This window comes from Varroa destructor, unplaced genomic scaffold (genome assembly GCF_002443255.2).
Source record: "Varroa destructor unplaced genomic scaffold, Vdes_3.0 BEIS01000003.1, whole genome shotgun sequence".
In the NCBI taxonomy this organism is placed as follows: Eukaryota; Metazoa; Arthropoda; class Arachnida; order Mesostigmata; family Varroidae; genus Varroa; species Varroa destructor.
The window spans coordinates 53,129,707-53,146,838 of record NW_019211456.1 but is presented as its reverse complement, the minus strand read 5'-3'; the positions used below and the strand labels follow the sequence as shown (position 1 = coordinate 53,146,838).

At 36.6% G+C, this 17,132-nt stretch overlaps 1 protein-coding gene across 30 annotated transcripts in view; it reads right to left on the bottom strand.

The window, feature by feature from the left end:
* LOC147757130 (calcium uptake protein 3, mitochondrial-like) overlaps window positions 1-17,132 on the bottom strand; it is a 229,805-nt gene that overhangs the window by 159,415 nt on the left and 53,258 nt on the right. For all 30 annotated transcript variants that reach the window (XR_015325265.1, XR_015325266.1, XR_015325263.1 and 27 more), the window contains one exon: window positions 9,756-9,909. Coding sequence is in view for 24 of the 30 variants with exons in the window: in XM_086985687.1 (XP_086841813.1) it covers window positions 9,756-9,909 (154 nt within the window). In the remaining 6 variants the exon portion in view is untranslated. The remainder of the gene's footprint in view (window positions 1-9,755; window positions 9,910-17,132) is intronic.

Sequence of the window (17,132 nt, the reverse complement as noted above, 5' to 3'; positions counted from 1 at the left end):
AAGAATTTGGAATAAAGAATATTAATGATATTGAATATTGGATGCTTCACACATCTGGGTAGGATCAACTCTACTATGCAGTAGTACCGTTAAATGAGTAGAATCGAAAAGGTGAGCAGGTATATATATAAGAACCGTATACAATTGGGCCACAGTTAGTTTGTTCCTATGGCAACGCATAAGGCTTAGTAACAACGTGTTTACAAGGAAAATCCAGCTGCTCTGGTATTTATAACGTCAACCGATTCACGTAAGCCTCAGGACAACTGTTAGTTCAAAAACTTTTCGGCCGAATTGGTAGCATTGCTGCCGGTTGGTTCTGTAATAACGTCGATTATCCTGAATTAAACCATGCGCGCATGTTTCTACCTAGGAAGGTTTTAGATGTACATAAAAAAAATAGTCTATGCGGACGTTTGTAGAATCCTGTACTCACCATTCAATGGAAAGCGTACTTCTTATTCAGATGTAAAACAGCGAAAAAGAGTTATTAACCCGCTGCTGGCTCTTAGCCCCGACTCCCTGTATATTGAATGACTCCGGATTCGAATAGATTTTACTACGAGGGCCATCCACGAGGGTGCCTACGGCATAACGGAGCGATTCAAAACCCGCGAAGAAAGCTCTTACATTGCAGAATGTCAGCATCAATTTACAAGACCTAATATCTTTTTTACTGCTTTATTTTAAAATTATGAATATGGTTAGTGTGAAGAATGTATGTATTCAATTATATTTTTTTCAAAAAACTCACTTTTTTGTCATTATTTATTCGCTGGACATAAATATCCCATAAAGTCCCTTAAAATATTTAGATATTTTTCGAAATTTCTGCAGGTATAGACACACTCAATATCTTTGAAGATTTTATAATTTGTTCAGAATGTATCGATTTAACATATATTATTATAATATAATTATTTAACATATGAGTAAAGAAACGGTTAATTTTTTTAACATTTTTCACCAAAAAAAAGACTTAATCACCCAGTAACGTACTAATTCGTAGTAAGAATAATAATATTAATTTATAACTATTAATAATAATTTACGACAAGATAAGAAGACAGAGCTACCACTTATCTTTTCATCTTACAATGTTTAATTAAACGTTAATACGCTGAGATGCACCACGATTAACGTACAAAGCATAAAAATAGTCCACGAGGGATCAGAGTTACCCGTTTAACGAGTGTAAGTAAATCGCAATAAATCAAATAGAATAGTATGGGTTTTTAGAACAAATAAGGTGTATGTCGACGGCTTTGTATAAGTGCAAAAAGAGTAGCTCGTCCTGTTGACCGCATTGTCCACTGTGCAAACATAACAGTTAGCTACATTATGCACATTATGCTGACACCACGATTTCTACTTCATTTGTGATAGAATTTCACCATTATGATTACCATTACTTTAACCGTATGTATATATAAGCAGTAGTAAGGAACAGGAAGAAAAAACCGTGATTAGCCTGATGAGTGAAGGGGTACAGAGGTTGCAGTACCGTTGTAGCACACTACGAAGTAATCCATGAGACCGAGATACTAATCGAGACAAGAGGAAGCTGTTTAGATGTTGCTGTTGTAAAGGCAGTAGTAAAGGCAAAATATCATGTCACGGAACGCGGCATTCGCAATGATGCTATATGGGAAGTCGTATAACACGTTTGTGCTAAATCTTAAAAAATGTTGCAAAGGCCTTATTGTGGTCGCTATATATTAAATAGGCATTTGCTTAAGCTTGTAAGCTTAAAAACAATGCATCATTTAATAATTGGTTCTCGGTAAGACGGTGGCACTTTGTTGAAGACGTGTGCAAAACTGGTATTAGCTAGAGCGTTCATTCTCTAGTCTTTTAGGGGCATATACTTTCCAGGGCACCATACTATACCAATACCGATACTAACAATCTTGTATTATGGCGGACATCTGAATTGTATCGACAATCACTATTGTACAGATACATAATTTACATTTAAAGTTGTGTACCAGGATGTACATCTACTGTACTTTTCGCTTTACGTGAGGTTTTTCATGGTTAAATATTAACGTGAAATTAAAAGTACTTGATGCTCCCGATGATTTGGGCCTCTGCGATTTCCCTTTCCTTGATCAATTTGCTCACGAAACTCTTCTACGAATATTCGATATATTTTCCGTTATTTCTTCTCCGAATTTAACCGAAAATACTTTACCCCAATGGTGAATAGGCTTTTTACCCATTAATGCACATACGAAGGACAAAGACTCCAAAATTTTGTTCTGTTTATATTTAGTTTATACATGCATTACCTCTTTGGATGAGACATATTAATAAAAATACATAATTCCTGCAAGACTACAGATTCAAAAAATGCCGCTGATAGCTCAGTACAAGAAGGGTGAATGGTTATACGTGGCTGTTACATTGATAGAGGATGTAATTTTTTGCTAAGAAATGCTTCTCTAAATATTTATGGATCATCCTAACATTGGAGCATTATCATGTTAAAAAAGTAAGCTTGAGACCTGCCGCGAAATTTATGCAGTTGTCCGAGTTGATATTGCTTGGTACGAGAACGTACTATGGGAATACCTTACGACTATCCTTGTTATTAAAGGTTTACTCCCCACTTTTAAATTGTTTTTTTTTAAGTTTTTAGCGGAGAAAGCTAGGCTAATTGCTTTCCACTTGTTTTTACAAACGCGGCTTACTAAAAGATGCTACTTTAGCTGTTCATAAATATTAGTTTGGTGCCAGCAGCTTTCTTAGGTGATCCCACGTATTTCACTACTAATTTTAAGGACACGTAGTTGTCTAGTTCGAATCCAGACAAAGACACACTTCGTCTCGTAGTGAAAGCCAGCCGTCTAATTAAATACCTCTCGGAACTCGAAACGTTTAGTTTAGCTTTTATAAATAGACAAAAAGCGAGCAACGAGATGCGAAATTCTGGTTCTATAGCGTCCAACTATATCATGAGGCCCTGAATATTTTTTATACACTATGCTGGCTTTTTAAAAGCTGCCTTTTTTGGTACTTTCGTGCGAGGTGCACTCATAGATAAATATTTTATTTAGCGACTATTACTTACCAAAGCGTTACGGATCTATGCAATAAATTATTTTTTGAAAAACACATCTCGAGTATTAACTTAGGCTTTAACAAAAATGGTCTAAGTGTATTTTAATGCAAAAAACGACACAGCTTAATTCTACGTATATTTTATCTTCAGAAACCACCGAATACCAGTACATCGATACATCGATTTTCGTATTTTCACGGGTCTTTTCATATATTAGCTATGGCTGCATATTATAATATATGAAATGCTGACCATCCAGAAATAAGTAGAATATACGAAGTCTAGTAGGATCAATCTATCCTCCGTTTGCGCTTAACTACATAGTTTTTCACGGTTTAGCAACAGTAACAGAGTATCCCATACTCGATTAACTTTGTGAAAACCACTAAGCATGTTAATAAAGGCCTAGTTCGGATAATGGGTTTTTCGGAAGCAAGGAACATGGATGTCGGCAGAAAATGGAGCACTGGGCTCCCTAATTGGTTAATAAAATTTCTTGTTTGCAGGTAGATAGCTAGTGATAGGATACAGAGATACTGCTACAGCGATCCAGAAATGCATATTATGAGTTTCCTTAACGATATCTAGCGCTTTTCTCGGGTGTCTCAGTTTCTGTCGAATTATATGAGGACCCCCAGCACTCGAATACCTCTTTGGGCGAGTAGTAAGCATAAATGTGTACATACTGATACCGTAACTTCGAAGTGAGCCTGGCGTGTCCTCGGACGTTTTCTTGCTACTTTCAGAATGTACTTCGAGTTCCTCTGGTGTTTCAGGCTTTACGTGAGGCTATTGCCAGTAATTTGCCAGCGAAAAGGTAAGCTAAAACCCCTTTTTCTTGTAACCTTTAATAGTAGACCAAAACAGAAATATATTTCACATAGCAACTTTTTTTAATTTCCAATTAGATGCCAGGCAATCGACAAAAAAGCCTTCGAAAAGATGTCGACGTACGGCACATTGTCGCCTACCGACCGGTAAACACAAACGGGTACAAGAGCACACAGGAATAGGCAAAAAGTTAGCGGCAGGAGCCTACTGGGGTCTACTAATGCAAGAAAAGGTGACATGCGAGAAAAAGGGTCTATCCGAGACGATATTAATGAATGTTTTTTGAAGAAATTTATGCAAGAAATGCCGGCACACATTGTTAAACCCAGCCACAGCAACCCGAGACTTACCGAACCCCCACAAAATTCGACATAATAAACGTTGTGCGGAAAAGTGCTTTTTACGCTATTTCATTATTGCCGTATAGAAATCGCAATTTATGCACGCAGCTTGAACACAGTCATAAGCTCATAGATGTGTTGCTTGCTGCAGCTCTTGCTACCGTTAGGTAATCTCTTGTTTTGTTGTACCTTTAACGAGAGGTCAACTATGCTGCGGGCCTCCTTCGTCATTTGAGAAGCATTTTCATATAAAATTAGTATTACTTTAATAAAAAAAATTAAGCTAAAAAATTTAATCTCTCATAATAGATGGGATGTAAGAAATTTAATTAGAAAATACAGAATCAGATTATTATATGAAATATATTGGAGCTTGTTCATAATTACTGTAAATAACTTACTTCACTTCCAGTATCCAACAAAGACCTTGCTCATACTCACAGCATATGTCTCTTGTAACAATCGTCATTAGCCGCCTACTCCGGAGGTACCGTGAATCTGTCTACCATCAAACTAAAAAAATTGTAGCATCAATGAGTAGGCCCGCTCTCGGAGCAAACTAAACTTTCTACAAGTATACCTACAATTTTATGTCCGGGGCCTCGTCGACTCGGATGTTTATTTTTAAGCCTTTTTCCCACACAGGGCAAAGCTGTCTTTGTAGCTTAGGGCGACTAGTAACAAGTATTCTGTCGTTTGTTGTTCTTCGTGTTAAGAAAAGTGTAATAGAAACAACGCTCGTCGATACCACTTCATGTCGTGCTAAAAAGTATTTCACAACAGAACTTCGACGGTGCAGTAACTTTCCTAAACGATTGTAGAAATATATGTATTGGTACATCATTTGTATAAGAAGTAATTAAGCGATATTTGTCGACTGCACGTTAAAGATGCAAAAGAGTTTGATTTACTAGTAATATTGTTAACTTATAAATCAACAGGCCGAAACAACTTGTAATATCACTACATTAAAGACAGTTTTACCCATAAACACCAATCGTTTATTACTTTCATACTACCATTAGTTAAACCTCGCTATTATTAAATTAGAATTAGTTAAAGAAACGAAATGCAGTCATACATTTCACAAAGCAATATTATTTGTCAATAATTTTAAAAATTAATTTCCTATTTTTCAAACTGGAAGATTTTAAGCAAAGACCCTAAGACAATGCCGTAGTGCTGCGACTCGGCATCACCAAGGTTTTTCCAACACGGAGGCGCGCGTCGAAAAAATCAACTGGATTAATAAAACTGCTGCTATAGACATTACTGCTGTAGCACAATATCTTCGGGCAACACAAATTCTTAGAACCAATTTTGATCATTATTTTAAGCAATTCTGAGAAAGGTGCAAGCTTCGTCATTGACTTATCCGAGTACTGATAGTGCACTTAGAAGATGTTCGTACTCTGTGATAAAGGCCAATGAACATACTTTCTGCTACTAATAGATTACTCATATATTGGTATTGAATCGAAAAATCTTTGGCAGTCTAAACTCAAATCGCCCCACTATGTTCCATACGCTTGTTGTAAGTCCCGCATACCACACGATGTGTGTAAAGATCTAGTATGTACCATGGACTCGTGACACCATATAGATCAGATATATAAGGAATGTGCAAAGCAAGGGTATAAATGGTTCAATATTTTATTTTGTGTTGAAATTCGGCCGAGCACACAGTTGCCATGCCACTATATGCTTCGCGTCGTATGTTTTCCAAAAAGTTGGTTAGAGCCAGTTCGCCGACCACAATGTAGTAAAATTGATCAAAGGTATCCGTCCAACGAGCTCAGTGATGCCTCCAATCATCTTTCAAGCACTTCTGTCGAAAAACCTGTGAGGAACTAGCTGACAGCTGCTTGGGTTCGTACCTTTCTTTTTTTCGGATGTGTCTTTATTTCTCACCTTACTTTGTGCCTAATTTCGTCAGATCTTTCTCGGCATTAGTTGATAGCATGCTTTAACCACCAGGTTTTAACGACTTGTGCTTCTTTTTTTCATAGACCATGGCCGTAATGGTGTCGCCCATTTGTGATACCGACATGTTCTCAGATCTAGCCAGACGTGCATGAACCTAGTACAACGCTGCAGTGGCTGGCTTCGTAGTCGTTCCAATAATGCTTTAGCTACTCGTGCCTCAGCTTTTGGTACATTTATGGATTTGTACATTGGAGTATGGCACCGTTAGCAACTATTTGCTCAGCTATTGGTGTCTTATCAAGCAACTGGCTGATCTATCACAACGTGGATTTTTGTCCATCATTTAGTCATCATAAATAACTATGATTGCCAGTTAGGAACATACAGCGTGCTATATGTGACTCGTAATCTATCGTGAGCGTCACTCATTGGAAGTCGGTTAAGGACATTGGTATTCTTCGACTTTCTCCAATTCCGTCTTTAGTGGTTGTTTTGGTAACAGAAGCTTCTACAATACGTTACATCGAATATGCTCAGATAAGCAGTAATAAAATGATTAACTGAAGTCTAACGTCTAACTGACGCAGTGGCAACCTAGCCGGGCTTGCCAACATGTGTGTCTTTGTTGCAATTGCTATGCAAAGTGTGAGTAATATCGATGTATGATTACCAGGTCACTCCCCAAAAGTCGTATTTTTAGGGTGTGGTTGAAATTGGTTTATCGCCATACTTATATTCTAAGCCAAACAAAACTTTCCACCCGTATATTGTAAATGATCCTTAATGCACCAGAGAGGTAGATAATATTTTGTGAGAAGTACAGCTTTATGCCTGGTTTTAAGGTTTCTAGATTTGCCTTATAATCATAGCGCTACTAAAACCAAATGGAGGTGACTGGGTGGAAGATCAGTGACTATTTTCAGTCAATCTCTCTCAAGTGTTTTCTCAAACAAACCCACCGTACATATCTTGTGAATCGAACCTTATACTGACCTTAAACTGTAAACCACGGCATTAGAAGAAAAGTGTTTGTTATTGTTTCCAAAGTATTGACTTTATCCACCTATTGTAGACTCTTTTTAAGTAACACCATACATAAACAGTGAGTCTCTCTTTCTTATTTGTAAAACCTCACTAAATAAGTACACATTGGATTGACTGACATGATTTGCGCAAGTAGAGTCATTATTTGCGTAGGATTTGCAGAAAAATCGTAGTCTAGAGCGAGTTTATAGCGCTTGTAACTTTCTTCTCACGACAGGTGCATGACATAAGGAATTCTAATATGCGTTTTTACTGTTATCAACAATCGGCATCCCAAAAAGATATGAAAAGATTTCATCTGAATTTCTACAAGAGGTACAAATCATCGTTGTATTTCATCTAGAGTCAGGGCGTTGTAAGATTCTTGTTGCTGTAGTTCCGAGCTTCAGCTGCTTCCCCCTTTCCAAAGGGAATGCTGCACTGAAAACCGTTGCAATTTATCTCATATTGTTAGCCTGGCAAGGAACAGTGGTAACTAGGGCATAGAGAATTTATAATTCATAATGCACTCTGGCCTTTTGTTTCGTTTATTTAAAATGTATGTTTATATCCACCAAAGGCTTTTAACAGCAAACAATCATACAAATGTAACGAATAGGCAGAAAGTGCTCTCTCTGATGTAATCTTGTGGGCATCGTTTTTTGAAACTGAACGGATAATAATAAGTCAGTGGGTTTCTTATTTTCGTGCTATCAGTGTCATCATGGACATGTACCTCTTTGATCTATACACTGTTCTTTACCTTTCCTTTGTGATCACATATTGTTGGGGTAACAAACTCACAATTACAGTTTGGATTTCAATCATTTGAACAGGTTCTCTGGTATATATTTTGTAGAAAAAAAAATAGTATAGGATAACCTGAAGATCCGACCCAACTAGAATATTTAGATATCATAGTCATATTTAGCAAAGAAGCCTGCGTATAGTTTAATGCCGTTCTTTTCTCAAGGTGTTTGAAAGCGATGCGATATATAACTACCAAAGTCTGAAGCGAATTGACAAGTTATCAGAAACTTGAGAGCTTCAAAATTTCAGAACGTACTTTCTATACAAGATTTTTCTATACCGGTTTATACTACCTTTACTGTAAGTTTTTATTAAGCCCTCTGTAAGCTTAAGTAAATTACAAAGAAAAGCCAGCTTTATTTCTTTACCCAATGGTTGTAAGTGATTACTACACTGCTGATTTTGCAAGTAATACGGGCGTCATCACATAACATCGTGTATGCCTTAGATATTTAAGCATGAGGAGAGGAAAGCCAGGGGCACAATATCTAGCAATTTCTCAGATATAAAAGATATCACCCCACATAGGGTAATACAAACTCACTGCTGAGGTTCTTAAAATTTCCGTGTCAAATACCAAAAAAACGTAACATTTTCTTTTTTCAAAGAGTAATTCAAAATACTTTGCACTAATCATATGCCAATATGCATCCCAAAGTGTGCCTCAATGATATGCAATAAACCGACTTTTTGCTTTGCTTTTCTCTAGTAGTGCCATTATTTTTATATAATAGACTTATTTACAGGTGTTAGCATATTTATAACCGCTAAATATAGGTTCTATGATTGACCTTGTATTTCATGTATCACGGTTAATTAACTAAAGTATCACTGTTCACATCTTTTAATCAAAATTTTTTCCCAACTGCAATTCGTTAGTGCTGTCTATATGTTATCAAGTGTGATCTCCATATTTACGAATGTATATTCAAGCGAGTAAGTAGGTGTACACTTATACGTTTACATTATAAAGCTATACATATATTATAATATTATAGGCTTTATATTATAAAGCTAATGCATTAATATCGTAAGAACAGCTCATAGTTGTCATATATTGAGAAATATAAATTTTATGTCATGAATTCTCGATAGATACAAGGCAGCGGACGTTGACTAACACATTGAACTATTTACTGAAAACATACATGATCATAACATACTGAAAGCTACATGATAGATACTGAAATCGGTTCTTTTTTGAAGTATTTGAATCGGAGCGAGTACTATTGGGTATCTGAATATTTCTCCAAAAAATCATTGTATAAACATGGCTTCCTATCAAATAGGTAGACACATTTTATAACAAAAAAAGACTAATTGAAGTTGAATTGAAGTATCTTTGTTGACTACGGAGCGTTTTTCGTTCGTTCAGTATCCTTTTCCCTACTTTCACCGTTTGGCAACAGCAGGTACTACGCTAGTCATTTTTCGTATAATTTTTCTACTAGCTGTGCTTCTATTGTACAATATATCAAGTGGTGTATTATTTTGGCCATCGTTCATAAGACTATAACAAGAATTTAGACCAACAAAATGAGGGGAAGGCAATAATTAAATTACTGATCGACTTTTTTCTATGCCTATTCCTTCAGCTTTGTACTGCTCGATTTTTCGAGGCAGAAAATAAAGAAGTAACGATTAGCAACTGAACAGTATAACAAACAGAAGTCGCTTGTTGCTTCTGTCTTGGTAATGTCTATTCAGATGCAAGACCTGATGCACAATTAAAGGAAGTCTCTTTAATGCAAAGAACTTACAACGTGGGTCAGGATCTGTGACGGAATCGAGGAAATCTTGCGGTGTCATATAAAGTTGGCCATCGTACTCGACAGAAGCGAATCTCATAAATCGTTTTTCTCGTGGCGTTAGCTGAAGCTCTTCTGCCGCTGCGTGGTCTGTCGAGGAGTCATACTGAAAATGTGGTATGAAATGGAAAAGTTGTAATTTGTAGTACATTCAGAACTTATACACACATGAGATGCAAATAATACATAAGGTACATAGGTTTGAATACTTACTTAAGTAATACATAAGATTTAAATACTTGATCCAATGATTCAGTAGGGCTGAGTAAATTTAGTTATAACTCTCTTTCAGCACCTGTATCTAACTTTAAAGACCTCGAAGACGAGGATATGAATATTCAGATCCTAAATTCCGCTTGATGCTAGTAAAACGATGATAAATGGGTTTAGGCTGTTTCCTCTAAATGACTCACAATTTTTGCTTCTCCCGAAATGTTTTTATGATTTTGCTGTTTATAATGCTTTTTTTTACTCTTATTCCAGGTGAAGCATATAATGAAAGCAGAAACAATATCTCCTAAACATTTAACCTAGGTATGTCACAGTGAATTGGGGTGTCGTTTTGCAAACTTTTCATAGCTTAACTCCTGAATCAGAGTAAAATAAAGAAACCTAAAAGAACTTTGTTACGAATTCATTCTAGCGACTATTACCGTATTAGAAATAATATCGAAGCCGTCGTTTTATACAACAACCTACTCTACAACAAGCAGTTAAAAACTGATGGACATTCATATTAGTAGGAAAAGTTGTTGGCGGGTACGGTATTAGCTTCGCCTGTTTGTATCTCAGTAACAACTGTCATATGAGTGTGCGCATTGGTCTGGATAGTGCTCGATAAAAACGCTAAGATAATAATTTATATTATTATTTATATAAGCGCCTATGTTGTTGTATTAAAACATACTAATCGCAAGTTCACGATAATGAATGGCTAATATAACGGTAGATTACTGTTTATACTAAGCCGTATGACGTTTACTAAAGTTACCCTGTGACCATCGCCCTTCTCTCGTTAGTGCATATTTGATAGCCATGAGTTTGTACCTGGCGGAAGTGACCGATGTATATGGAACAAATGCACGTTTACAGTAACTTCTTTTTAAAAAAATTACTGAACCGGTCTCATCAAAAGAAAGTTGCGAACACACTACGATGGTACTCTATCCGATTTCGCCTGCGGGCTTCGTCCCATGGTTACCAATCTAAGAGGTTTGAAAGTTACCCGCGGATGTAGCAGAGTAGACTGTGGAACTCTGTATTAGAAAACTACCAAAGTAATAAAAACATCTGTAAATGACGCATAATGTGATAATTATGATACATACATACAAACACGTTTGTTCTAATTTAAAACAGCTTCTCTTTCAAATTTCAACTTATCTTGCTTTCTGCTGAGACCCATTTTTCCATCCCCCTGTGCGTGCCAAAATTATGACACCTACCGAACACATGTGTGTATATCTGTTTTCTTGTAGTGCTATTTCTCTATTTATTTTTTCATTTTAAAATACACTTTATAATTTATGGATCAACAATAAAAAAATAAGTGCAATAAGTTTATTCAAAAACACGATACCTTATAGATGCAGTAAGGCCGGCGCGTTAGAGCCATCAAAATTTAGATTTGGATCTTTGCTGCGGCTCATTTCAATGATTAGGGTGGAAATCATCCGAGTAAGAGCTTTCAATTTTTAATCATCATATTGGATCTCAATAATCCAGAGTAGAGATAGAGAGTTTTTATACCTGCTGGAGTGTTATTGTGCTAAGTAAACATTAATTAAATAAGTGTACAGGATTATTTATCATACTTTACAAATTTGATATATTAAATTAAGACGATAAAATTAAGATAAATAACTATTGGCCTAAGGGAAAGTGTCAAAGGTCCAGAGTTATCAGAAATTATTTTCTGTAGTAAAATACGATAAATTGCACGATAAATTTCAAGCCTATTAAATTTGAATTCTATAGAAGATAATTTTACCTTACTTTATTGATGGCAATAGCATAGATCGTGTATAAGTGTATATTCTTGGTGGGCCCAAAATTTGTCAGAATTTAGACTCTGGTCCGTCAGCACAGATCAGAGATCGTATGATTTCGGGTAGAATAAAATCTACTTCATTTTAATTTGATGTTTTAAGAAAGGTTCTTTTACATTTTAATTATGACGCAGAAATACTAAAAAAAATGAAAAAAACACAAAGAAGTTCTCAGTATTTCATGTTTTTTAGGACAGTAACTTTGAATGTGAGACACGAAATTATTTATATATTTGGATATTGCATCTTATGATAGATATAATTATAACCACGTAAGTTTGGTGCTATTGAACATAAGATAGTCGTATTTATCAAAGCCCCACGTGGACAGCTGTGCTAAAAGCTGTTTACGATCTATAGACACTGGCTGAAAACGTAAGTGCCCAATAGATCTGCAGTTTTATTGAGCAATGATTTTAATATATGAAAATTCAAAGTCTCTTAGTTGCGTCTTCATTTGCCCGTTCTCTAGTACAGGACACAAAATGACTACGGCAGAATCAAATTCATGTTATTATTATATGATATAAAAACATGCTATGCCTCAAAAGATTAATTGATTGTTTTTGCTAAAATTGTATATGTACATAGCTCTTTTTCAAAGGCTATAATTATAATGCACCATGATAATGTAACCACAAGTTCATTCGAAGAAAAACGTAAATCTACCTTATAATTAGGCCATTTGACGATGGTTTAGGAGATAATTTCATTTAGTTAGGCTTATTCGTCGTTTTCATTTTTGTTCTTTGCCATTGTCCAGATCTAAACTGTAATTGACGGCTGTTACTAAAATAAGATGAAGTTACACTGAATAAGCGAAACTAGGTATTTGAATAGCATGCATATAACTTTTTCGGCTTCCTTTGGGCTTCTGTCTTTCCGGCCTTCCCACCGTTTCGTCTGCCCGTCCCTTTTTTTAGTCTATTCAACTACGACTAACTGTCCTTTCTTTGTTAAGGTCTCACATATTTAAGACCGAGTAGCCTCGCCGGTGCTAGTTAGCATGAGTGCGCTACCGGCGCCAATCTAAGTAGGAATCAGCAAGTGGTAAGTAGTGAACATATTGCAATGAAACTTACTGTTAGTTAATTATTGATTAAGTTTAAGGTGTCTCTAATGGGACATTGTTGCGTTTTGTTCGCCTAAGGCCCCGATTATGGCACTATTCCTTTACTACGGATAACGCAGTATAAAAATGCATTGGTACAGATCTTAGTTCAGTGTTAGCATTTATACGTATACGTAGTAGATGAAGTGCTTATTTTGTTCAATTATAGTTCAACAGAGTCCAATAAAGATGTAGTTCGCCCACATAGTCTTTTTTTCAAATTTGCTATGCACACTCTAAAAGCCGGAAATGTATTGCGCTTGGCGTTTAGAAACGCAAAGCGCAGCAAATTTCGGACTCATGTGCGCCCCAGAAATGTCCGCTTTTACTAGATCCATCCAAAAGCTAATTGTTTTTAAAAGAATGAAGGCATTTGATTGTGCAAATAAAAAGCTCATTAGTAAACCTTTTTTTTGTTTAAATAACAGCCATCAAACCTAACGACTTCTATTTAATTAATAGCGAACAAGTGATAGAAGGTTCGAATAGGGTCAGAATGAATACAAAGCTCTGCAGGGTGCTATTATGGAATCCACAATCTTTGCCATGCGTATGAATTGTTTTCATGAATTCTGTACCGGCATTTAAATAATCCTTACCCTTATATATATATATATATATATTAAAAATCCTTAAAGAGGGATACACTGAGAGAACAACATTAAAAAAAGAAATTTACAAAATTTGTTATTGATTGAAAATGAGCAATCTCTGCTTCAAGACAGGCTAGGCTAAAGCATTTGGAGTTTAGCTGAAACAGAAAAAGGAGAAAGAATTAGGTGTGAGGTGACGCGCAAATGTTGAGAGATGAGTTGAGATTCTTACGAAGCCAGTAGAGAACCTGTCAGGTATTGATGACAGCATCAGGATTCATAAACAATTATACTGCTTGATCGTACTATTGAGTTGCTCAATAAAAAGTGCTGTGACTTTTCGTACGCGACAAAAAGTCAATGCAAACACTTGTATCTGATACGTCAAGCTAATCTTTAAATATGTACGTATAGAAAATGTCCATAAAAAGTTAAAGTTAGATTGAACGTTACTGTAAATAAAAAAACATATCGTCAACCGACTTGTGACTAAGATCTACTACTTGCTAGCATAATCATAATTCTCATGTAATTTATTTTTATTCTAGCTACTTGTGGGATTGGAACGTAGCTCTTCATTACTTCGGAGAAAAAGGCTTCATGAGGTATGTTTACTGTGGCATACATTATTTTTATAATAAATGTATAAGCCCTGTTTATGGCTACCGGACTAGGTTTTTACAACAGTAACGTGGGATTTTTGTCAATATTTTTGAAAAGCCATTAAATTCACTCATCTCTCTGTCCCTGGATCGGTTTTAATACTATCTCTACTTCAGAAAAAACCCACTTTTTCGTTCAACTCAAGCCTAGCGGAAGCTCTGCTTTCTTTGCACGAAGCTTGCCCATATTTTGCCTACCCCTATAGCTCTCTAAGCTTCATGACCTTTATCGCGTATTCGGATATTGCAGTCTTTCTTTCTTCACCCTGAAGTACCGGGTTTACTGCAATGCCGGGCTCAAATGGGTTTTTTTCTAAGTCCTGCTGTCTTCTTCTTTAAGGGCATACAATGCTAAAGTCACATTACTAAAGACTAAAAGGGTCACATCATTGTATACGGTACTGTTCCTGGTTATTTACGAGTCACTTGGCCCATTTTGCTATTCTATAAAAGTACGCTTGGAAACGTCCGAGTTCGGTGAGAGTTCGGGTCAGGTAAATGTGTCAGTTTCCCAAAGTTCCCTTCACACTACTCTCTGATTTCTCGCGTAAATCTGCCGGTCTAAGCAACGATTTTTGTTATACTCTTCCACTTTTTCTAAAACGTTTTGAGAGTGTTTCTTTTAGCTTTCTCTCATTTGATGCTTATACATTTCTTCCGGAAGTTTCATGATGCTGTTGTACTCACAAACCACTAATAGTAGACAGTAGGGAACCTGACAGGTTCCCTACTGTCTTCATACGTTCAAAACGGTTACAGACGTTGAAAAAGGAAATTAAAAATACACGGAGGTTTTACGGATGCTTATAGAAGTTCATTTAATACAATAAGAAGTCTAGTCATCATCACGTAATTAAATGAGCTGGTAATTGGTAAACACATATTCTAAACCACTCGTTCGGAAAACTGTTCCTTGAACAGCACGAAAACTTAAAAAACATCTTTCTACAATTAATTTTGAGGATACTATCCATTGCTCATTTAGCTTATAATAAACATATAATAAAAAAAATACAAAGTACGTGCATTACTCAAGTTAAGCACCGTTATCAAGATTATTCGGCGACACAAACTGCATAAGTAAAAGATACGTTACTTTTCAGACTTTTGCTCGAAATATTATGGGTTGACGAGCTAAGACGGATGGCGACTTACGCAGTACTCGCCTTTACAGCCTATGATAGATAAAATGCAATATATACACTCATAATTCAATTAAATGTATTAGATTTACGTGTATTTTTTTGCTTGTTATATGAATTTTGTATATTAAAGGAGCAAATTAATAGTGACAGTAAACGTGACTTCCGATGTCAGATATTTTAAGAAGCTCCTGTTAGGGAAAATGGCGTAGCCATATAGATTTGTCAGGTTCGCGGACATCCTTAGTGCTAATCCTCGCGTGATTACTTTAATCGACTTGGTTTTTGTTGTGTAACAGTTATAGAATGTGTAGGTTGATATCCATTATTATATAAATTTGCTGTATCAATATTAATAAATTGTAGTAGAAATCATGCCCAAGTAAATATCCTGGAGTAATGTAAGTTTACCGTACGGTTACGTTGAGCGTAATACAATGAATTCTTGCAGTCATAGTGAGATATTGGTGCCGATAAAAATGTTGTCGAAAAAAATTTGTTTACTAGAATACTACCACTCTTTTTGTTTATAGGTTTTAAGTCATTCATAGCTAAAAAAATATACTCAAAGGAGCTTTGTTACGACGTTAATAAAAGTAACAAATAACCAAGTGACATTCTGCATCCTTCCCGGTTACTTTTTGTTGAAACAAAAAGGGTAATCTATCTCGTCGTGGTGGTGTCCCGTTTTATCTTTCGGAGATTTTTCCGTCTTTCAAGCTCCGGTATCGCCCAACTGCCTGTAACATGACATTTCTAGTCTGTCCGTGACGGCACTTTTTTCATGGCGGCAGAATTCGTTGGGTATGGTGAATACCCGGCAATGAAACGTAGAATGATATCATCGGCATGGGTGTATTTTACGCCTTTCTATTTGACGATTGGCATTTGCTTCGACTGTGAGCCACAGTCGCTTTCAGTGAACTATTGCAGTTCCTGCCGCAGGTTCCGCTTCTCGTCCGCTGGAATCGGATACGGAAAGAGAATGTGGTCTCCCTCCCTCCACAAAAGTCCCTCCCTCGGCACAGCAAGTGCAGCTAGCTCCTTCGCTCGCGTCCGTACCGAGCATCTCCCTCCACTCATCATGCTGCACAACAAACAACAGATACCCAAGGCGGTGCCTCTTCGGCTGGTGATTGTTTTTTGTTTTGCGTGCTCTTGGATGGTCATACCCGTTGGCACGCTATCAGCGTCGCCTACATACAACCCAACGGGAACAACGACTACGACTGCTGTTACAGCTACCACTGTTACCACTGTGTCAAACATAGCTCGTCCGTCAAATCAATCCACAGGTGTTTCAAAAAGTAGACCGATTACGAATGTATCGGTGACCAATGGCTCCACTGTCGATATGTCATGCTCGGTAGCAACGGATACTCCGACAGTGATAGTTTGGCTCCAGGGTGATAGTTTCAAAGTTCTTTTTTTTGGTTCCAACCGAGTCACAAACGACAAAAGAATGTCGGTTAGAATTCTCGTTGAAGAAGGCGCCATCAAATCGACGTTGCGGATTGAACCTGTGAAACCCGAAGACCAAGGGAAATTTATTTGCAGAGTGCCCCGAAAAGATCATATAGATACTGAAGTTATTTTACTTTCAGTAAAAGTGGCTCCGGGATTGTCTTCAACACAAGCCGCGACTCTACTTCCAATACAGTCGCCAGCACAGATAGGCAACGACACAGTGTTAACAGTGACCTCAAGATAGTGAAATCCGCGTGTTGAAAGCTACTCGAACATTTTACAACAACCAACATCTTTGCATGTAAT